Source organism: Eubalaena glacialis, chromosome 1 (genome assembly GCF_028564815.1).
Source record: "Eubalaena glacialis isolate mEubGla1 chromosome 1, mEubGla1.1.hap2.+ XY, whole genome shotgun sequence".
NCBI classification, from domain to species: Eukaryota; Metazoa; Chordata; class Mammalia; order Artiodactyla; family Balaenidae; genus Eubalaena; species Eubalaena glacialis.
Genome location: NC_083716.1, coordinates 11,838,204 through 11,862,391, shown reverse-complemented (window position 1 = coordinate 11,862,391; position 24,188 = coordinate 11,838,204). Strand labels below are relative to the sequence as shown.

General features: G+C 48.9%; 1 protein-coding gene across 1 annotated transcript in view; it reads right to left on the bottom strand.

Moving 5' to 3' along the window:
* Window positions 1-20,875, bottom strand: part of RGS10 (regulator of G protein signaling 10) — a 36,902-nt gene extending 16,027 nt beyond the window's left edge. Inside the window, exons 1-3 of the mRNA XM_061192754.1 lie at window positions 20,807-20,875; window positions 9,773-9,891; window positions 8,295-8,381 (exon numbers count right to left, since the gene is read on the bottom strand). Of these exons, the coding sequence (XP_061048737.1) occupies window positions 8,295-8,381; window positions 9,773-9,891; window positions 20,807-20,855 (255 nt within the window). The 5' untranslated portion in view covers window positions 20,856-20,875. The remainder of the gene's footprint in view (window positions 1-8,294; window positions 8,382-9,772; window positions 9,892-20,806) is intronic.
* Window positions 20,876-24,188: the final 3,313 nt, after the last annotated feature.

The window sequence follows — 24,188 nt, the reverse complement described above, 5'->3', positions numbered from 1 at the left end:
ACCACCCCCATCTGTCAGGAAGGAACGTTTTTGGAAAACCACTTCCTGTTTTAACAATACTTCATGAAAGTAGACTTTCAGCCAGTCAGATTAGCAAACTCCATGTGAGGCCCTGGAAGCAGAAATCACTTTAGGCCTCCCCTCCCCCTTCCCTTCCCCCTGAACACACACACACACACACACACACACACACACACACACACACACAGAGTTTTCCAGATGGATGCAAGCTGTCTTGGGTGGTTCTGAAAAGAAGAAGTATGAGTAGCTTGAGGCTTAGACTGGGGCGGGAGGGGGTGGGAGGGAGGGCAGGAAGCAGGTTCCGGGGAGGCAGGGCCTGTAGGTGTATCAGCCTCAGGCCTCTCAGCAACCCCTGCATGTCCCCAACACCCCGAGTCTCTGGGAAGAGTGCAGGGCCCCCGAGGCGCCCAGGCCAGGGCCACCCTCATTTCTGACTGATCACTCAGAGTGACGGCTTCGTGGGCAGAGCTTATCTGGCTGGGCTAGGAAGCGTGACTGAGAAGGGAAACCCTGAGACTGCCAACCGCAGGCCGGTCATGGGAAGGCCTGGTGTCCACGCCAAGAACACTTAACAAAAAAGAAGAACCGGGTCTCTTGAGTTATTTTGGTATATTTTCCAGAGCTTGGTTAACCCTATTGCAGCTCCTGTCGGGACAGGGTGAGAACATCCCCCACTGGTGAGGCCGCCTGGGTCTGGGACCCTCGGTGTGACCTGGAAGGATGGTCGGCCGCTCTCCTACCAGACTCTACAGACTCTACCAGAGCAGCTGCCCCACCGTGGACAGCAGCCGTGCCCAGCGCCCAACCCTGCCCCAGACAGTGCTGGAAAAGGATCCCCCCTGGGCCCGTGTGATGGCTCCCGGCATCAACCTGAGGACTGCCCGTGGGAGCGTGTGCACCCAGGTCTGCCTCCCAGGCACGCCCCAAGCCCGGGACCTTCCTCCCCGCCTGGCAGTGCATCAGCCACAGCGACGCTCAGCAGAAGTCAGCACTCCAACGCTGCTCCCAGGAAGTGCACGTTTAGGAGAAGCAAATTCACTTTAGTATCAGCCCCAGAAACAAAAATCGACCCAGAACAAAGGCAAAGGCATCGGCAGCCCACGCTCCGACGAGCGTTCCGCTGTACGTTCTGGCTCCTCTCCCTCATCCAATAAGCGTGCTTTCAATTTTTCCATTGGGAAAATAAAACAAAACCTTTTACCCCACATCCCCCTATAGTTAGTGACTTCTTACTGAAACATCTCAAAAGAAAAAAATGTGCATTTTGTGTCTCCACTTTCTCCCTCCCACCTGCTCCCCGGCCCCTGGCTTCTGCCCACCCTGCCAGCTCGGCCTCCCACCAGCTCACTGACGTCCTTCTCCTGGACTGCTCTCTGGCCCCCGCCCTGCTCAGCGCCGCTGCCCTCTCAGGATTCCCCAGCACCTCCGTGCTTCTGTCTCCTTTGCCAGCTCCTGTCCCTCTGTCCCCCTCACCCCCATAAATTCTGGGGTTTCCCAAGTTCTGCCCTAGGCTGAACGCTTTCCTAGCCACAAGCTCTCCCAAGATTTCAGCCCATCCCTCTCCCCGAAGCTACTGACCATGTAGCCAACTGATTTCTAGTAATGTGGGCTTGGATGTCCCACAGACACCTCACACCTAACACCAAGGAAAGAAGTGGTCCCCTCCTGGCAGGGGGGTCCTGCCGTCTCTACTCCAGGAAGCCGGGAACAGTGATCCCCCAGTGCCTCTTTCACCCCGCACCCTGCCTGTCACTGAGTCCTGCTCGTCTTGCCAGCCCATTCCCCTCTGTCCCCATCACTCTGCCAGAGATGGACAACGGGACAGGACACATAAGGAAATTAAAGGATCAAGCCACTACCTTTATTAATATCAGCTTCAGAAAGAGAATGAGGCAAAGAAAATGTCAAGTAAACGATTTGAGAATATTTCTGAGAACAGGCTCAGGAAATGGAAAGCAGTTGGAGGGACAGCGAATGACTCTGCAGAGAGCAGCAAGGAGAAACCTAGGCACCAGCAAGGTTGGTGAGGGGAGGCGGCAGGGCTGGGGATGCAAAGAAATGGCCCAAAATGGCAGGAACTCAGGGGCATCTGGGAACCCAGGCAGAAGGGATGAAGAGGGCAGCAGAAAGAAGCCGTTAGACCCCCAGGTCCCGACCCCTAGCTCTGAGCAGTTATCCACCCCCCACCCCCGAGAGCCTGGAGTTTTCTTCTCTAAAGAAATTGACTCAGGGAAGCTGCAGACAGAGACACGAAGGAGGGCAAGGAAGAGATGCCAAACTGAACACAAGGGTTAAGTGAAATTCCGCACACAGACGCCCAGCAAATTTCTCCCAACCCAGCTGATTGGAGGTATGTTTAGTTTATAAACACATCGGGGGACTTCCCTGGTGGCACACTGGTTAAGAATCCACCTGCCAATGCAGGGGACACGGGTTCGAGCCCATCCGGGAAGATCCCACATGCCGCGGAGCAGCTAAGCCCGTGCGCCACAACTACTGAGCCTGCGCTCTAGAGCCCGTGCTCCGCAACAAGAGAAGCCACTGCAATGAGAAGCCCGTGTACCGCAAGGAAGAGTAGACCCTGCTCGCCAACTAGAGAAAGCCCGCGCGCAGCAACGAAGACCCAACACAGCCAAAAATAAATAAATAAAATAATTTTAAAAATAAAAATACAAAATAAAATAAAATATAAACACATCTGGCTTGTGGCCACCAGGAAGAGACTAGAGGGCCCCAGTCTATAGAAAACAAAAGCAGAAAAATTCCATAGGAAGATTTAAAGATAAAGTTGAAATCTCCAAAAGAAAAAGTAGGAGCCAAAAGCCACAAAGATGAAAAACTAGGAGGGTAAAAAAGATAAAATTAAGGGCTCAGTCCAGGAGAGGAGGACCATCACTGGGAAAGAAACTAGAGAAAACGGATGGAAAGAAGTTACTAAAAAATAATGATGATAAAAATAACAATATAAGAACATCTCCCAGAACTACAAATTTCCAGGTTAAAAGGCTCCACAAAATGCCCCACACGATGAATGAACCTCACCCCCCTCTAAGCCTCTGACTGTACAATTTTAGAATACTGGTGATGAAAAAGCAAAGAAAACCAAACAGCTTACATGTAACATACTGATTCTTAACAAAAATGGAAGATAATGGGACAATGTCTTCAAAATTCTGAGTGAGTTTTAACGTAGAATTCAATTCTATGCTCCATCAGATTATCCATGAAGCAGGAGAAGAGGAAAAAAATAACATTTTCACTCAACATGATCTTTAAAGGTCTACCTGCCATGTGCCCGTTCGCAGGAAGCTATTGCTGGTCGTGCTCCCCCAAAATGAGGGAGTGGCTCCAGACAGACGAGGCTCTGGGTCCAGGAGGCAGGGGAGGGACAGAGGGAATGGCCACTGGTGGCAAAGGAAGACCTGGGGACGCCCCAGTGGGTGGGGTAGTCAGGGGGCCCCGGGAGGAGTCCCCAGGGCAACTCAGACTGCAGAGATGATCTGAGAGACCTGTGTAACACCGTATCGAGAAGCATTTTAAAGGGCTATCCGAGAGTATAAAAATAAGAAAAGCAAAAAATGGTCCGAGAAGAAAAAAATGTAATCGTAGCATCCTCTTTGGCTCAGCAGCAAACAGTAAACAATAAAGTTTTAATAAGGAAAATGCAGTAGACAGGGATGTAAAGTAAGTGAAACCTTGGTTACAGTAAGAAGACAGTAGAGGACGTCGGAAAGTTACACAGTGAGCCAGGAAGGAGTGGAGATGCCGGGCAGGCCCACGCCAGACCCCAGCCCACACCGTGAGCAGCTGAGCTTCTATCCGGTCCCGCCTGGACCTGGCCAAGTCCACGTCAAAGGTCAGAAAGACACAGCCCAAACCAGAGACAGAGTGAAATCTGGAGGATGCTGAGGGAATGAACCCTTCTTATGAACCCATCTGCTTGTGAACTGAATGACTTTCATATAAGGAGCACTCATCACTTTTGGATTTTTAAGTAGTTTTTTTTTTTTTTTTTAAATAAAGAAGATGGTGTTTTAGCCTTTCAGGAAAATCTTTACTATTACTTTAAATAAGAACATCAAACACTCTAAAACCCTGGATCAAGTTTTAGTGTTAAATAAATACAATAAAATTAATAAATACCATAGACCCCTCCCCTCATAACTGTTAACTCTAAAACACTATAAAAATGCATGGTACTATTATATTTAAATATCAGTGCAAGTTGCTCTCAGAGTTATGATTATTAGACATCTTGTACCACCCCACCACTTCCCCACCCCCACTTGGTTTGGTTTTTACAAATCTGTACGAGCTGCTGCATCCATCTCCATCCTTGTTACATAGTAAACAGGCCCAATATGCATGTGCTGATGAATGAATGAATGAATGAATTCAGGGATAGCCAAAGAATGAACACCTTCTTGGAGCTTTTTCTGAGGTTTTATAAGACATAAATGTTGCTTTATGTTAAAAGATAGATGGATCTCACATGCTACTTCATGGGGAAGAGGCTCTTCATAGAAAAATGTTAAATCATAAAGAAATAGCAAAGGGAGAGAACTGCTTTGAAAGCTGATTGTGGAATATGAACACCTGGCAATTACAACCCCAGGGAGGGTGGGAGGCATCACCCTCCCAACTTCCTAAAGCCCCAGCATCCCCACCATAAACACAGAGCGTTGAGACCCTCCCAAACTAAAGGGCTGCTTTCCTGTCTGCCAGGGGGCGAAGCACAGACCAGGGAAGGCAGCAAAGACACAGCAGCAGTCCACTGTTTGGAGGTTCTGAGAATGCAAGCCCCAGCAGAAAGGATGGCACGCTCCTCTCTCAAGTCCACCCCTAAGGCTGCAACTGCAGCTCAAGGCGAGCAGGAGGGCGGGACCATACCCACGACAGATCCTCAGGTGTCAGCTGACCTGAGTGGAGATTGGGAAGCAAACAGCGAGCCCGGCACTGTCCTAGGCACACAGTCCCAGTGGGGGAGAAGACAGACAAAGATCATAAACCTTATAGAGCCTGCATGATAGAGGGAAAATCAAACTGTACAGAAGATAAATAAATTATACAAGGTACCAGAGATCTGGCTGGATAATTATAGTAAAAAGATGAAAAAAAAAAAACAAACCAGCACAGGTCTTATTTAAATAGATGCAAAAGTGAGACTTGCATCAATCCCACAACTGCCTTAGTTCACTGTAGAGATTAATGGTCCACAAACTTCATGCTGGATCAGACGTAATAAGTCTGATTGTGAAATGCAGTTGGGCTGACTTCTCCCTGTGCTATGTCCTCTCTGCTTCTTAAAATCAGTGAAACAGAACTTACTTCTGGTTCTACTTCCCCTGCAGCCAGACCCACTACATGGTCTGGAGCGGAGACCTGGGCTGCATCCCGGCTCTGTCTGCACCGAGCTGGACGGCTGTAGGCGAGCCACAGCTTAACCTCCCAGACCACAGACCAGCATCTGGAAGGGTGGGAACTGTCACGACGACGCTGAGTGTGATGACCCAGACCAAGGTGTGGACCCCGCAGGCCTCACACATGCTCCTCCCCTTCCCAGCTCTGTCTGCATCCTCAGGCAGCTGACGGCAAGGCAGCATTCATTGCCCAGAAGCAACATCCAGGCCTCAGGACACAAACCTTCAAGGAGTCATATGCTAGGTGTCAGGGCTGGGGGAGCAGAGAGGGGCTGCCAGATTCTGGAAGCTCTGGCTGTAGGATGTGGACGGGCCAGTGCAATCCAACCCCGTGGCTTTTCAGTGTTCACCTTGACACCCCGGTTCTCCAGCTGTGGCCCCAGTCTCAGACACAGCAGACCCAGCCTACCCCTCAAGCACAAGCCTCCCGCCTTCTGGTCTTCCCTCAGCTCTTGCCTCCAGGCCTTCCTCCCCACAGGCTGTCCCCTCTTCCAGGAACACTCCCCCCAACTCCAAACTCCACTTAGATGTCAGCTTAAGAGTCACTTCCCCAGGGACCTTCCCGACACCCACTGCCTGTGCTTCCACGGATCCTGCACTTCCCATTTCTGTTCTCGTCACACTTGCAAAGGCTTGTTTAACAAGGAGCTTCCCCTCTAGAGGCCTGTTCCCTAAAGAGTCTCATCTGTCTTGTCCCTGTGTGTCACCCATGCTTTTCACAAGGCCTGGCCCCGAGCAGGCGCGCTGCAAAGATCTGGCAAACTCAACTGAATTGAAGGGCACGTCAGCATCACGTGCAGGGAAAACGACTGGGCGGCTCAGGGGGCAGGTTCAAGTCCCAGCTCAGCCGCGCGGGGACCTCAACCGCCTGGGTTGTACACTGCAGGGGTGGCTGGCTGGCCTGTCAGCCCCTCTAACCTCCAACACGCAAATTAAGGCAGAGAAATGGACATCTGTCTGCCTGCTTGACTCTGAGCTAGGGTTTTAGGGTGAGGCCGGGTGAATCCATTGCCCAGGCCAGCATTTACTGACAGTTGTCCCTGGGCCATGTGCTGGGTGCTGGGGGCAAAGGATTGCGATGGGCATGCCTGCCTGAAGGGGCACAGCCAACACCTGAGACCATTCACCAACCCAAAGGGCTCAGATAAAGTCATCCAGGGTGAAGAAGCAGGAAGGAAGCAAATGCCCAGCATCATGCCCGGGACGGCTTTCTGGGCTGACCTAGGAAATTCAGCTCAAGGGATCTTGGAATCCATCCTTGCCGCTACAGAGGGGAAGGTGACAGAGCGAAGGTCACACTGTTCCATCTTGGGGAAAGGGTGTCTGAGGTGGAAAAGCCTTTGAATAAACCAGTGAGAGACATTTTCTGCAAATGTATAATGGCTTTTGGCCTCATGGATTCCAACTTTTGGAGCCAGAGGCTTAAAAACTGGCAGCCCACAAGCCACATCTGCCCATGGATATGTTTTGTTTGGCAGGCAAGGTTTTACATTTTTAAAAAATTAGTTCCATCATTTATAAAATTGGATGGTTTCACATAAGAATCCAAATGTCCAGCTTCTCTGGAAAAACAGGCAGCATCAGACTAAAGATGGGAGAAGATGCCTTAGGAAGCAAGGTCCCTCAGGGTTCTGGGGCAAGGGTGGGCAAGCGAAGACCTAGGTGGGTAGAACCCAAAGCAGGGAAAGCTCAGACGGCCACAGACCCCAAAGCGTTCACTGCCAAAGTCAGCTAAACAACCAGCTACAGCCTCTGGAGGCAGGGCAGGCCACCCCCTGATGGCCCCAATCCCCACCACTCCCTGCAGCCTCATACAAAAAAACCTCACTCGTGCACATTATTACCGGCTCCTGTAGGCATTTAGCCACTAGCCTCTTAGAAATACAGAGGCATGAGCCTCGTAAACACACCCAATCCACCAGCCTCCTTCCCCATAATCTCCTCCACCTCCCCAACACCCAACCTTCAGTGGCAGAAAATCTGGCTGGCATTGGAGCTAAAGGCTACCTCCTGCAAAGAGCACACATCCACCCAGGAGAACAGTCAGAAACTTTCTATGTGGGATGCCTGCCAACTACAAGGTGTTTCGTAAAGATATACTGAATAATTGACAATCCATCTGATGTGCGCTGTGCTTTTATCACCACACATCTGCTTTACGGTGTCCGTACAAAACACAGACATGTCAAACTCTGGGGGAAGCATTCACACAACTTATTCATTAAAAAGAAATCATACTCGATGAGAAACTCTCAATGACTTAAATCATTATTTTTACTTTAAACATTTGTCCATTTGAACAGCTCCATTTAAAAATAGATTAACAAGGCTTCCCTGGTGGCGCAGTGGTTAAGGGACACGGGTTCGAGCCCTGGCCCGGGAAGATCCCACATGCCACGGAGCAACTAAGCCCGTGCGCCACAACTACTGAGCCTGAGCTCTAGAGGCTGCGAGCCACAACTACTGAGCCCAAGTGCCACAACTACTGAAGCCCGCGCGCCTAGAACCCGTGCTCTGCAACAAGAGAAGCCACCGCAATGAGAAGCCCGCGCACCGCAACGAAGAGTAGCCCCCGCTCACCGCAACTAGAGAAAGCCCGCGTGCAGCAACGAAGACCCAACGCAGACGAAAATAAATAAATTGATTAATTTTTAAAAATAGATTAACACACTTTTTAAAAAAATTGTTAATATTTGATCAATACAACATAGGCTATTCTGAAGCTTAAATCTTCCCCAAAATCCAATGTGGATCAGATTTCCCTAGGCAATTTCAAAATTTATTGGAAAGGCAAATGTAACTTTATAAGGAGAGAAGAAAATTACCAAGAATGTGATTATAGAGTAGAAGTACCTGCTTTTTATCTTGTGTTTTCTTAAAATCTTCACATGCTAGCCAAAATAAAACATTTTCTTCACTGAATTCCTTTTTTAAAAATTCCTACGGATGAAAAGAAGAGAAAATATCAAACAGTATTCTACTTAAAAAACATAATGCATTTCCCTTCAAGAACTAAGTCAAAATTCAACAAATGAGAGTGTTCATTCACCCTGTAAAAGCTCCACCCTGAAAACAAAGTGTATGTTTAATGTTAAAGCTGGAATTTCATATGTATTTGAACTTAATGGGTTTGACACTGTGAGGAAGAGTAAAAATGAAGTAGGAATCTACTCACAATTCTCAACTGACAATAAATTACCAAAAAGTAAATTAAAGTGGAAGATATATTAGTTCCTTCCAGTGTTTAAACAAAGTACATTCCTCCAAAATCAGGCTCATTTTTTTAAACAAAAGAAAAGAAAACATACTAAGCATGTCTAAAAATGCCACAGTGAAAACTATTTCAAGCTGGAGGTGTGCTTTCTTTTGGCAGATGTTGGGGGCTTAGTGGCACAGCCAGCTATCCTGCTGTGCACGGAAAAGTTTTCTCCCCGAGATCTAGACGGTGCTCTAGATGGTGGCCCTGTGTCCAGAAATGCCTGCTACCCCCTCCTTGGAGTCTGCTACAGAGACCAACAGCATGAGGGCTTATCCTGGCCTGACCCAAGACTTAAAGACAGAAGTCAGTGGGACTCAGGCAGATACAAGGCATTCTTGAAATTCACCTGTGCTTCTTCTGACACTTGGGGTTTCTGCAGGCCATTTCTAGGCAGTCCTGACACTTCCCCACCCACGTGCCCTCCTCTCTGAGTTCATCTTCACTTTGTCAGCTGATGTCCAGCCTCTTTCACTCTGTTAATATGTATCCTGAGAATCCCCAACATACAAGTGAACAAACCTTCACACCAGAGAGACCCAGACCACCCCCTCCCAGGTGTCACAGAGCTGGAAATTCTTTGTAGATTCTGCCAATGAGCACAGTACCTCTTCCTCATCACCCCACCCCCCTCCCATCCAGCTATATAAAAACCAGAAAGAGGGACTTCCCTGCTGGCGCAGTGGACAGGACTCTGCGCTCCCAATGCAGGGGGCTCAGGTTCAATCCCTGGTCAGGGAAATAGATCCCACATGTATACCACAACTAAGAGTTCGCATGTCACAACTAGGGAGCCCATGTGTTAAAACTAAGGAGCCCGCCTGCCGCTATTAAGACCCGGTGCAACCAAATAAATAAATTAAAAAAAAAACAAAACAGAAACAGTCTGTGCACGCCCCTCCGTGCTGGTCCATGACTACCCAGGAAAGCATTTCCATCTTGGTCGTGACAGGTGAGAAGTTCTGCTTCTCAAGTCGGGACAGACAGTGTTAAAACCTGGCCTGTGTTCCACCCACAGGCTTCTAAACTGCTTTGTATGTACATCAAGCCCAGTGAACAACGAAAAAAGTCAAACCCTAAATCTTTTCACGCCTTCCGGGTCTTCAAGCAGATTCTCCAGAGAAGCCGCCCATTTAGCTGTGCTCTTGGGATTCTGGTGGCTGCTGCTGGAACTCCCATCACTGTCGTGGATGTCTGCAAAGCAAAGTTTAGACTGTGTATGTGGCCCAAAGATACTGTCATCTTGTAACGGGCATTATGATCATCATCATCACCATTATGGCTAAGATGTAATAGTAAGCTATATGCCAGAATCTACTCTCCGTGCTTAACACAGTGAATTCATTCTAGTCCTGACAACAACCTTATGAAGGGGCTGCTGCTATTCCCTCCATTTTACAGATGCGGAAAACTGTGGCTCCCAGTTAAGAAGGGACTTGTCATTTCCCAACACTCCCCATATATCCTTCCCCCACCCACGTGTCCACTGGCTGACCCACAGGCAGCCTTCAAGTCTCCCTCAAGCCCTCCTCTCCGGGACCTTGACTCAACAGCAACTCTTCCCCATTACATTCTGTGCACAGTCTTATAATTACCCTGCTGTGTTGTGACTGCACGACCGGCTCTCACCAGTCTGAAAGCTCCTCTGCATCTTGATGTATCTCCAGCAGGTAGCTCATTTCCTGGCACATAAATTAAAGTGTGTACCAGGGCCGGGACTAGGGTGGGGAAAGGGAGGCACTGGCCAGAGGTGCAAAATTTAAGGGGGTGCCCCAAAAACTCAGGCATCATATAAATGAGGTTTTCATGCAATATTCTGAAAAATCAAAATTAATGCAAAAAAATTCCATAATGAGCAAAATACCAAAAATTTAAATAAAGATAGGATCATTATAACTGATTTTTCCTTGTGCCTCTCAGGCTCCAATATGTCTTGGCGGGACACTGTTACGACGGGCATAGGCTAAATGAATCAGTGACTTGGCACCTGCACATCTGCTGCACTCTCTTACTCTTACCTCTAAAAAGAGCCTCTTGACTAAAGGAAAGGGGACGGGGACCTCCAACTAACACACTCTGGCTACTTGCCTGAAGGAGGAAGTAACAACACAAACACACCTCATCTACAGAATTTGGCCCCTTCCTGGAGTCAAGGGAAAATCCATGGAATGTCACTTCAGATGGGCCCAGGTTCTAAAGCCAGTTTTGCCAATTCGAACTATGTGAACATGGGCAAAACTCTGTGTAAGATGAAGATAATCCCCCTATCTCTTGGGGTTATCAGAAGGATTAAAGGAGGAAACACATCAGGCACCTAGATGCTCACAGTGGACCCTCAAAAAATATTAGTTCTTCTCTCTGCTTCCTTAAAATAATGATTTATCAAGTGAACTATTTTTATAGCTAATACTTCTTTTCTCCACTGCTCTCTTTTTTTTTCAAAGTAGAGACATGTCTCTCTAAAGAAAAGTTTGAATCTGGGAGAAAATAAACTTTAAATTAAGAAATCAGCAAAACAAATCATTTTAAAAGGATAAATTTTAAAAGTCTTATGAATATTAATTGCTGCAAGTAGCTAGGCGGTCGGTCATATGGTTTCAAATGTTTTTGGAGGAAAGTTGTATCAGAATATGTTGAACATGGAAGTAACTCAGCTCCTGTGATCTATTGTATTCTATTGGAGGTCAACAAACATATTAATTTCTCAAGCAGCTGAGACTCGGTCTCCTAGCATCTGGGAAAACTACCTGGGTTCTATACACTGATTGGCTGATTTGGCCTAAATAAAGCAGAGGCAATATGCATTGCTGATGGAGCACACAAGAGAGTTGTTTGGGACAAATCCATTCCTTTACTTGAGAGGCAAACTCACTCAAACATCACAAGTGGACCTGACACTTCTCTAAAGTGAACCTTCAGTTTGTGGATATTAAATTAGTTCCCTGCTCTCTTTGCAAATGTTAGAACGGCAAGCTTCTGAACACTGCATTTCTTCCCAACGAAGTATAAATCAAATTAAAAGATCATTATCGTAAGAAGTTTCTGCAACAGGGTTCATTCTGCCAAGCATTTCACAAATTTACTCCCTGTTCTTTACCCGAAGAATACAATTTGACAGTTTACTCCACTCCCCTAGCAGATCTTCTCTTAAGTAAATAAATTCGAGACACAAGTTCGCTGTTCCAGAAAAATCGTAGGTAGCCAGAAATTTCTCTCGCCATTGCAGAACAACTGCTTTGGCTATAACTTTTCAACCTTGGCCTGTAGTGATTCCAAAACTCTTGACGTTCTTTTCAATAATAAACCAAACCACATTTGGGTTTTCACGGCCTCACTGTCTTGCAAATAAATACACTTGGTGGATTCCCATTTAGCCAATAGAGTGCTCTGGTTAACTAGGTCTTCTGGTTAACTGAGAGATAAGATAGCCATCCCCACCATGAGACAATTGCTCCCTCACTCCCCTCTTTTATTTCATACTCTAGTCATTTTGCATATTAGGTTTCTGTGCTGGCTTTCGTGTGAACAAAAAGTTTTACAATTCAAAACCCACTCATCTGATCTAGTCTCCTTATTTAACAGACTGAGAAATAAAGGTCCAGAGGGTAAGGTGACCCAGCTAAGGAACTGCTGGATGGAACCAGTACTGGGACTTAAATATGCGGGCAATTGTCCCCACCAGGACCACCTCTATGGAACCCCAGGGTGCCTTGGAACACAGGAGTTTGCAGATGGGTGGCCCTTCCTTTCAGTTCCCTCCTAGGCTACCATTTCCCTTCCATCGATGTCATGAAATACATCTATGGCTGACACTGTTACAGAAGGCACAGAATTTTCAGGGCTGGCCCAGAAAGCATACCAAGACACAGAAAGTATCTCGAATAGCCATGGTTATTAGTTTCTGGCTTTGGTGTCATGGATAAAGAGAAATTTCTTCTTGCCCTTCTGCTTACCTTCTGGCCTAGCAGACCTTTTACTATAGGAATCTTCTGCTCAAACTCTACTGCCATGTGTTTTCACTTTTCCAGAAATACTGACTTGAATTTTGCCAAGACTTCCTGATTGTCTTTCAATTTTGATTAAGGCCTTTGGCTTAAAAGGTTTGATTGCTCTAGTTAGAGCAACATTTGCAAACTCCATTCACTTAATGATGTCTCTCTTTTCCCAGTCATTATCCCCAACCTCCAATGAGACTGGCAGGGGTCCACTCCTTTTGGCAATGCCCTAAGAGACTGCCCCCTAACCTGAGGCATTTCCATTTCTCAGGATCCTCGTCGTACAAGTAGACTTCCACTATTTTCCGATGCATGTTAAGTAAGGGCTTCCTAAGACAACTTGGTTCACTTTAAATGTTACAATCAGTCCAATGATGTATAGGAGAAAGAAATAACCTTTCTTCACAGCAAGCAAGTTTACTTCTGAGCTTAAGAATAAAGCAAAACCAAGAGTTCCCAGCTTCCCAACTCCTTCCCAGTTCCTGGCACTTGGAAACACAAAGGTCCAACACTCTTCTTTCCTTTTTCATTGATAAAAGTTTCCATTTTAGATGGATTACACAAGAAGGTAGGTTGGGAATGCACAGCTGGAAAAAGAGTTAAAGCTATCTCTCTAGCAGCTTTAAGATCACTCAAGCTAGTAAGGAGCAGTTGGTGATGACATTTGTTTGTTTCCATTTTGTCCAGCTCTGCTCATTTGTTGTTGTCATTTAGATCATCTGTAAAACATTTCTGCAATGAAAAAAATAATTTTTTTTAACCTCCTGGGCCCTTCAAAGCATTTTAGATCTTCAGATTTTTGCAGGCACGATACTTACGTTTCAATATACTAATTTTCAGATGAATCTGTCATTGGCTAATAATAACCATTAACACTTAACGAATTAGTCACAATGTGCTGGGTACTATTCCAAGCTTTTTCCATGGGTTAAATCATTCTGTTCTCACAACGACCCTCAGATGTGGTTAGTATTATCCTCACTTCACAGATGAGGAAACGGAGGTACAGTAACTCGCAAGGGGCACCCAGCTAGAAACGGGGAGTCACGGTCCAAGCCCAGGTAGTCCTGCCTCCAGAGCCCAGGCCATCTGCCACAATGGCCTGCCATTGTTAGTTTTGATATCTGCTGATCTTCACACTCACAGAAGCCAGAACATGACGGCCTTGAAAAGAATGATAACACTTATGTGTGAGAAGACTGCAAAAACTAAGAGTCCAATTCCTTGCAGACAAAAACCCACCTACGACTGGGCCAGAATCATCCAGCACATAAACACAACGGGCATACGCTTTCCATTTACGTTTACGCTGTTCTGTGTGGTAAAAGCTGTTATTTCAAAGCCGGCACAGCATCCAGGTACAGAGGGCTGAGTCTGACTGCTTGCAGCATATTGTGTGATGCATTATTTATAGATGCTATGATGTCATATCTAACAGAGACCTTCTCCAGACATTAATTCCTTGGAAATCCATACTCAAAAGGCATCTCTAACACTCATCAGAACAAATTCCTGCTATTAGTCTTCAGGAAGGTCTGGCTAATGATCCTGCATAGACAATTTCCCCAAGTCAAAGATTTTAGTAAAATCTCCAGCTTCCTCATATCCAGCTTCCTCAACAGCAGAGTCAACTTACATCCTCAGAGGGTTTGTCAAAGGCACCCCCCAAACACACAGCACATTAAAGAAAACAAACTAAACATTCAAGCCCAGGAAAAGGCAGAAATGTTAACCCTAAATTCTAACATGGTTTGGTACCACACACACACACACCATACTCCTTTAAAATACTCAGGGAAAGTACACACCCCACAAAACTGATTTAAAACCTCATATCACCTATATCACATCAAACATTACATTTTTTTAAAAAGTCATCCCACTTAGAAGCAGAGAATCCGTTTTCACAACTGGTGATCCATGTAAGGCTCCAGAGAAACTGGGTCATGGAAACCCTCTATCTAAATATTACTTAAGTGTTTATCAGCTCCAGTATCTAGCTTCTGAGAATAATGACCCTTCAGGCATGCAATTCCCTTGGTAGGGAGGTTTGCATGAACTGCCATTAGCAGAAAATAAAAATAAAAACGTTTTGAAATAATCATACTGATAGCAAGCATCAAAGACCAGAGCAGGCCAACAGGCTGGAGAGGTCAGCTGGGCTCAGAAACGGCCTCATGGCAGTTTTCCCACGAGGTCTGAGGCCTCAGAAAAAGTCAAGTTGCTCAGGCAAGCCCTCCAGAGGCCCCCTGTGCACCTGCGTCTGCACCACACACACCCCTACCTCTACTCTGCCCGCCAGCACCCAGCGATGGGTGAGCTGAGGGCATATCTGATAGCCAAAGGGGTGGGGACCCTTCCTTACGTGCCATGCTCTGGGGTCTGCCTGGGGAGGTCCCCGCAGCCCAAAACTCCGCTGCCTTCTCAGAGACGCTTTGTGCGAGACAGACGGTGGCTGCGGGGCTCCTGAGCACCCTTTTGGGTCCGGAGGAAAAACAAGCCTCAACATCCTCTTCTGAGTGGACTAAACAACAGATGGCCCCGGTTTCCACTTTCTACCAGAGGGAAGGAAATAAGAACGCCAGACTGTTATCTGTAGCCTCCCTAGAATCCTCACTTTCTAGGCAAAGGCCCAGAAAAAATAAAAACTATCCAGGAGCCCAATTCTGGAGGTGAAAGTGAAGACCCTGTCCGTATTTTTTCTCACTTTCCAGAAGCCCCCATGCTTCCTCTGGGACCTGACTTATGCAGAAATGTGCCCTCGCTCTCCCCTTGCCCCCACCTCAGGGCAAATAAGTAACTTCTTCCCTCCGGTGTCAGTAGGGTAGACTGTGTATTTCTTGAGAGTAAGAGCTGTGTCTTCCTCAGGGTCTGCAGTGCCGGGCACTATCATGTATAGATTTATAGTGATAGCTGTTTTCTGATAGATTGTCAGGTTGAGCGGGGGACAAAGCAGAGAGGAGGATGACGGTTGTAAAAAGAGATGGCAGGGGGCTTCCCTGGTGGCGCAGTGGTTGAGAATCCGCCTGCCAATGCAGGGGACACGGGTTCGAGCCCTGGTCTGGGAAGATCCCACATGCCGCGGAGCAACTAGGCCCGTGAGCCACAACTACTGAGCCTGCGCGTGTGGAGCCTGTGCTCCGCAACAAGAGAGGCCGCGATAGTGAGAGGCCTGCGCACCGCGATGAAGAGTGGCCCCCACTTGCCACAATTAGAGAAAGCCCTCGCACAGAAACTAAGACCCAACACAGCCATAAATATAAATAAATAAATAAAGAAAGAACAGCAAACTTTAAAAAAAAAAAAAACTTAAAAAAAAAAAAGAGATGGCACTTACTGAACACTGACTACATCCCATCTCAACCTCACAGCCCTTGGAGGGTGGGCCCATCGGTGGCCCATTTTACAGATGAGGGAACTGAGGCACAACAAGGTTAAATCACTTGCTCCAAAGGGGAAAGCCAGGAAGTCGATGAGCTGGGACTCAACCCTAGGCTGTCTGGCTGCAGAGGCTGTTAAGGGAAGGGCAGGGAAAGATGCAAGAAATAAAAGGCAGGCTCTTTTTCTCAGGGAAATTAAAATTAATTGAGAAGATGAGGCCAGGCATTCCCAGATGGCCATCTGCCTGCAATGCCACACACTGCCATGAAGTTTTCTTCACTGGTCCATGAAAGAATGAGAATAAGCAGAAGGAAATATTTACCAAGTGAGCTGTGCTGATTGAGTGGGACAGTCTTGGGTTGTCTTTTTTAAGTAGATAATTACATTTATTTACAGGGTACAAAAGACAAGAGCTACACAAGGGAGCACAGTGGGACAGGTCTTCCTATCACCCCTGTCCTTCAGCGACCCAGAGCCTCTCCCCTAGAAGCAACAGCCTCTGGAAGATTCTTGTGTATCAGGACAAGTTCTTTACACGAGATTACATCTCTCCTACTATTTGGGCTGTTGAAACATCCTTCATTTGTGGGATGATAAAGACAGTTGATGATGGTATTGTTGGTTTTTAATGTCCCAACTGGAGAAAGAAAGAAAGAAAAGAAAGAAAGAAGGAAGTGGAGCAGAGAAGCAGGGAGGCAAGGAAGGAAAGAGAAAAGCCCACCGTTCCACACTCACTCTCTAAATACACGCGAGCAAGATGACACACTGGATACTGTGTGAGGTCATGCAGGCAGCTCTGGGCTCGGGTCAGAGATCTGAGTCCCCTGGTCTGTCCCTTCTGAAATGGGCGGCCTCTGCAGCTGTCCAGGGAGAGACAAGATGGGCAGGCTGCATTTCAGGTGCAGAGAGGGAGGCAGGAGGCCTGGAAGAGCGGGCCTCCTGGAGCTTTGGGAGAGGACACAGGACAGAGGTGGAAATGTCCAGCCACCCAGGGGCGGGGCGGGCAGCGGGGGGACTGGGCGAGAAGGCAAGCCAGATGAGGGGTCCCTGAGCCCACCACAGAGCGGGGGCAGCAGAGCTGACCCCAGGCACTCGGCGGGGCCCTCGAGAGATGGGAACCTACTGGGAAGGGAAATTGGTCCCCGGAAGTCTGCAAGGGACTGTTTGGCTCCAGTGTGCGCCTCCTGACAGCTCTTATCGCAGGGCTGCTTCTGTCGCCTGCCTGGGCCCCTGCTGCCACCCCCGGGGCTGCTGCCGTGGAGAGCTATCTGGGGGAAGCAGAAGAAACTGGTGAGTGTAAATTTAGTACAATTTAAAAAGCAAGTTCCCAGAGCCCAGCGGCAGGGGGCCGAGGGGATTACTCAACCCCAGGGAGGGAAATGACTCAGTTCACCCAGAAAGCCCTAGGAAATGGCCCAGCCAGGCACCTGCCTGGTTTCCACAATTTCTAACAGTGAGTAAAGGAGACATCAGTTCAAATACAAAGTCTGTGAAGGCAAGTAAAGCACCCCGAGCGCCCGGCACCCACCAGTCCGCGAGCTGCCCGTGGTGGTGTTCAGGTCGGCACCGTGGACTCAGCTGGGGGGGAGGGGCGGACCACACGTGTATAAACCACGCCCCTCGCTCAGCCCCGCTTCTCTGTGCCCGCTGCGTTCTCCCTGAATCTGAAGGCCCGGCCCAGTGATTTTCTGCAGGGAAAATTTCCCCCAGCAGCCAAGCCGGCCCTGCCGCTGGGTTGTTACAACAGAGACATTAAATTATGTCAACTGTCATCTTTAAATAAAAACTTAAGCCCTGCCATAAATCTGAAACTGGTCCCAGAGATTTAATGGGATAATGTATAATAGGCTCGGGGCGGGGGCGCGGGGAATTCCCCTGGCGGTTCAGCCCGTGTTTTGCTCGCAGGGGGTGGTGCAAGGCTGTGGCTCTGGCTTTGCTTTTCAAGCGAAGAGCATCCCATTTACCATCAACAGTGCAAGTCGCTGTGGGGGGCAGGGTGGGTGCACAGAATCCTTGGAGGGGTCCTCACACTTCAGTGCCCTAAGAATCGACTGTCAAAAATGCAGCCAACTCTCCCTCCCACCTCGGGTCCGCAGGACTGAATCCGGGACAGGGAGGGGGGGCAGGGTCTGGGGGGGCCTGGAAAGCTGCATTTTGTCTAGCCCACCTCCACTCCCACCCCCCTGTGGTTCGTGAACACACTTTGCGAAAGCTCAGGAAGGAGAATATTTGCACTTTGAATCGCACTTCGAAACTTGGAATTAAGGCTTGGGAGCACCAAACCTCAGTTTAAAGACATTGTCTCCAATAAGATTTTGCAGAAAAGCAAGAAAGGTTTGGAGTAAAAGGAGCTGGGAGGCAGGACTGCAGCCAGGCTCAAATCAGGGTCCAGCAGGGATGGATCCGGTTTTTGTGGGGCCAGAAACTTACACAATCTGGAGAGCCACTTTAAGAAAAATAATTCAAAATTACCAAAAAAAAAAAATCAGTCCAGGGTCCCATGGACCACTTGGCTGGCTTCCCAGTGCCTTTGCCTCGGGGCCCACATTCCCCCCTTCTCACTGCTGGGTGGTGATGACCAAACTGGCAGGGGCTCATTTGTCCTTTCCCATCAGGGGGTAGACATTAAACCTAAAAATCATAAAGAAATCAGGCTCTTGGAAGTCAGGCATTTAATACCAATCCATGATTTTTAGCTACTGATCTTTCTATCAGTGACCTAACCACATTTCATCAGCCTTAAAGTGTGTTACCCTGAAAGAGGTACACTCCACTGGTGTCCCTAAAACTGCCCCCAGTCTTTCTGGGGTACAACCTGCCCATATGCAACAGCACCCCAAAACCATGTATGTCCCATAATTCATTTGTTCTATTTGGAAGACTTCAACCCAAAAGCGAACTGTGCAGGGATGTTCAAAGCAGCTCTATTTATAATAGGAAAAGGTGGAAAAGATAACAGCTAACCATTATTACTCAGTAATGCCACGCACTGTACTAGGGACTTCATATATATGCTTTCATGTATTTGATTCCACAGCTCTATGGAACCCACTTTACAGATGGGAAAACGGACGCAGAGGTGTGCTGGTAAACCAGCTCTCCCAGGGAAAAACAAAAACAAAAAAACTTGATTTTTAGCATCTGCTGATTTCCACGGTGTAAATGGCCACTGGTAGCCAATTTCAAGCTACCTACGGTTTAGCAACCAGCTTCCAAATTTCCCAATAATTTAGCAATTGGCTCAGAGGTAAAGTAACTTGCCCAAGGTAGCTGAATGATAGAGTCACGGTGGGAACCAGGAGTTTAACTTCAGAGTCCAGGCTCTGACCACCACTCCATAGGCCTGTGAATATCTAACAATAAGGAATGGCTAAAATGAACGCCCACAGGGGAATCCTTTGACCCACAGGTAACACAGAAAGGTTTACATGATTACTAACACTAACTCTAATATAAGCAATTTATAACTCTATTAAGTCCTACTTTATTAGAGTTGTCCTAAATATTAAATGCAATAATTTGCAAAATTTGATGGATGAGAAACCAGCTTCGATTTAGTGTTTAAAGAAGGGTATTTTATTCCCATTTTGCAGATCCTTATCTGCACAGATAGGCTCCACAGCTAGTAGTGGTGGAGGTGGGATTTGGACCCAGCCAACCTACTTTCAGTCCATCCTCTTCACCAGAGTGTCCCTCATAAAATACATTAGGTGAAAAAAAGATATGGGCCAACATGTACAGCCTCTTGGTACTAGCAGAAGCGTCTCGGAGTGGGAGGCGGCAGAAAAGCCTCTGAACTCCAGAGTCAGGCCGAGCTGGGTTTGAAAGATTCTCCATCACCTAAGTGTGACTTGGAGCACGTTACCTAATAGCTCCTGGCTTCAGTTCCCTTCTCCGTAAAGTGGGGAGAACAATGCCTATCTCAATGGGTTGCCCTAAAGGTGAAGAGAGAATTCACAAAACAGAGTGAACACAGACCCGGGCCCACAATTAGCGCTCAAAGGGGCTTAGCTATTAGGAGCAAAAAGGGTAAGATGGTTGGAATCAAGGGCATGGTTTCATCTTCACCATGGGTTCTTTGTCCTATCAAATCGTTCCAAATTGTGGCTGGTCCAGAGTGACAGCCAAACTGTATCCTTTGTCGGCTCTTCCCTGGCGCGAACTGCAGATGCGCCCTTCACCTGGTATTCACCCTCCTTCTCTGCCCCATAGTTCGGCTCCTCGGCGCAGAACAGAAGGCGTCCGGCAGCCAAGGCCTGGCAGCCCTGTCGGATGCCCGGGGTCCAGGCGTGCCTTTCCTGGCGCCGCGTGGGCATCATTCGCACCAACGCCCGCAGCGGAGGCAGAGGACTCCCGAAGGGAGGGAACTCGCGCGACGTTCTGCTTTCGGAATCTAGAGCCCATACTACCTCCAAAGTTTGGAGGTGTTTTGGATCTCCTTTTTCTCCCAGACCATCACTAAACAGAAAACTGCTGTTGTTCCTCCTTTCAGACAAACTTCCTCCCCAGCGCGCTTCTCGGGGCTCTGCGCTCCCGCCGCGGCTGGGACCATAGGGGCGCTGGACGGAGCAGGGAGAAGTGGCGCGTTCGGCCGGGGCTCCCCTCGGTGCGGCATCGCAGAGCCGCGCCCGAGCCTAGTAAGGATGCCCTGGGCGGGCAGCGCCTGCCCGGGCGGTTCATCTCAGCCCCTGCGGGCGCCCCAATCCCCAGCACGCGGGGTCCCGGGAGCTTACCTGACGGCGGCCGCTTCCTGCTCAGCCGACTCACGGCGCGGTTAAACATAGCCGCGGGCACCCCAGGGTGGAAGGAGGATCCGCTGGGCAGCGCGGCGGCTGAGCCGGAGGAAGGCGAGGAGGAGGAGGCCGAGGAGGAGGAGCCCGCTCAGCACCGCCCCGGAGCGTGCGGCCCCCACCCTGCCGCCCTCCTCCCAGCCAGACGCCGCGTGGCGCGCTCCGTGCGCCCTACTGGCCCCGCGCCGTGGTGCCTGGGCGGGCAGGGCGCACCCGGGTGACTCCCAAACGCCGGGACCTGGCCCAGATCCCAGGACGGAGCGCACTCTCTCGGAAGTAGTCCGCGCCGCCCGGGACTTAGGAACCCTGACCAGGCGGTTCGCGGGTCCTGGGAACCCTTCGCCGCCCGGCGGGGTTCTCCAGAGAAGCCGCCCGAGCCCCGCCCTACCCTGCCCCCAGCTCCAGCGTCCATCCTTGCCTCCCGCCCTCTCCCTGCAGCCCTGGGAAACGGACGCGGCGCCTTCGGCGCACTGCGCTTCGTGGCTCCGCGCGCTTTTGCCGGGCGGCCGGCGAGGGTCACCTCCTGGTCCAGAGACCGGGAAGCTGAGGCCTCGTGGTTCTGCAAAACCCAGGTGCGGCCCACGGCCTTCGCCTCCTTGCCCTCGGGTTCCAGGATCCCTGAGCGCCCGGGCTTGCCCGTCCCGCGACTCCGTGGGCGCTGGGCCTTCCCACGGCCGCGAAAGCCAGCGAGGCGTTGCCAGGACCCGGGCCGCGGTGTCCGCGGGCTGAGCGAGCCGAGCCGGAGCCGGTGGGCGCCCTCTCCCGGGCCGCGCTGCGCGAGCGCCGAAATTTGGGCGCCTTCTGCCCTTGGTCTTGAGGCTCCAAGGGCGGACCTCGGGGGAAATCCGTAGGAACCCCTCAGGTTCCAGCGCGGAGCTATACCTCTGCCCCGCACACCGGCTGGCCGGAGACACTAACTTTCGGGACACGTGGCGCACCTTTCGGCAGGGCCTTCACGCTCAACGCTCGGAATCGCTCGGGCCGCACTGCGCTCTACTTCTGATTTCTCCTCTCCCGCCGCCAGTCACCTGCTCAGGGCCGGCAGCGCCACTCGAATCTATTATCTCATTTCTTCTGCAAAACAGCCCAAGAGGGGGTATCATTAGCCCCATTTTCTTGAGGATTTGGTTTACGAGGAACTGTCTTTCTGGCGAGTCCTAGTTTTCTCCTCTGTATCTGGCTTTGTCTCTAAATTGGTCTTTATTTTTAGCTGTACTAATTGCTATTTTTCTAAACTGTTCCCCAGTCGTCGGTCCCCCCTCCACCCATCCTTTCTCAGTATTTGCACTAGTTGGCATTTTCTTTTATGTCTTCTATTCTGAGCTTCCCATTCCGCTAATTTTTCCTCCCTCCCTCTACCCACCCCTTCAGCCCCAATCCCACCCCCATCTCTGGCCTTCTATGCTTGTTTCTCATTTCTCTCCCTACCTTCCCTTCCCCTCTCAAAGTATTTTACTCAGAGTATTTCTAAGCACCCTGCCCCTCTGCTGCGGGTTTGCAGCTGCAACTCGAGGAGGCAGGCTATTGTGACCAGGAGCAGACTTAGAATTCAGCTGAAAAGCTCGATTTTTAAAGCGTCTCCTGTTGCCGGCCTCCTCCGGCCCTGGGCTCCTGCCAGCTTCCTCTCCGTTATAACGGGATTGAACCGTGATGCTTAAACTCCAGGCAGCATGTTCAGCCATTGTTGAGTAGGACTTTCAAACTCTACAGAGTCCTGCATACAAATGAGGTAACAATAACCAGGGAATTTGTGCAGCACCTCCCCAGAAAGCGTCTCCAGAGACCAAATTACAAGTAATTCTAACGCAGGAAGTAGAGAGACTGGCACAATGGGTGAAAGTTAGGCACAGCTAAATGTTATGCCACTTTCCAGGTCCACCCCTGCTGTGTCCGGAAAAAAACCTGCTGTGGCCTAGGACATCCTTAGGAATCTGTCCTGAGCTAACACTGTGGCCAGTCTTAGCTGGAACAGCTTTCTGAAATGAAGGGAATATAGAACAGCTTCAAATCACTTTTACTGTCCTGTTAGCATATCAGATAGTGAGTACAAAAATAAAGACCCATGGTTTAATGGTCACAGTTTAAAATTTGTTTCGGGGCATGAAAAGACTGTCCTCATGAAATTGCTATAAATACCTGTTTCAAGTGTCTGAAAATCCAAAAGCCAATTTTCAACATGTGCTGTGCAGAAGACCATGTATAGAAAGTATAGAGCCACACAGTTCCTAAGGCTTGCCAAAAGAAAACACACACACACACACACACACACACACACACACACCCCTCCCACGTGATTCAAGTTCTGCCTGTGGTTTGCAATGGCTGAAGGTACTCTCCATCCAAACAGCATTGCTCAGGGGCTTCCCTTGTGGTCCAGTGGTTAAGACTCCGTGCTCCCAATGCAGGGGTCCTGGGTTTGATCCCTGGTCAGGGAACTAGATCCCTCACGCCGAAACAAGGATCCCACGTGCCACAGCTAAGACCCGGCACAGCCAAATAAATGAATATAAAAAAGAAAAAATAGCATTGCTCACTTTCTGTAGCTCATCTCAAGCCTTTACAAACACTGGTAGTCAGTCTGAGCAAGAAGAGGACAAGTAAAGTTTGGCCCCTTCCTACCCCTGCTGGTCTTACCCCTGCTGGTCTCACCTTTGGTTGAATAACTTTCACTGGGGACTAGGATGTCTTCTGGTAAAGCAGAATTTCAGAGTGATCATTGACTCTAGAGTTTGACATTTTTAATTCTCAAAAACTTAAAAAAAAAACTGGTAAGCTGTGAATACATTATAGTCTTTTACAATAAAATATATTTTAGTCTCTTATAAAGAATATGCTCAGCCATTTGAAGCAGGTGAGATATAGTAAACTAAGTAAATACATAAGTGCGCAGCTTGAAGCCAAGAGACCTGGTTACCAATCCTGGCCATATAGCAGACCAGCTGTGTGTCTTCCCACATCCCATCCCCCCACCCCACAGCTTGTGGGATCTTAGTTCCCTGACCAGGGTTCGAACCTGCGCCCTCAGCAGTGAAAGCGCAGAGTCCTAACCACTGGACTGCCAAGGATTCCCCAGCTGTGTGTCTTTAAACACAGCCTCCTAGGATTGGACAAGGAAAGGATGCCACCCACATTCTAAGGGTGTGGTGTTCACTAGCAACAAACAAGAAAGCACCCGGTATAGTGCCCAGCACATGTAGGCACACAAAAATGTACTGGAATCTGAATTACTCACTCCCCCTACAATGCTGTTTTAATAAATAATAAACTTTAGCTTATATGTGGTGAAAAGTGGCATTTTAAAAAGGAATTATAGGAAGTTGGCAGG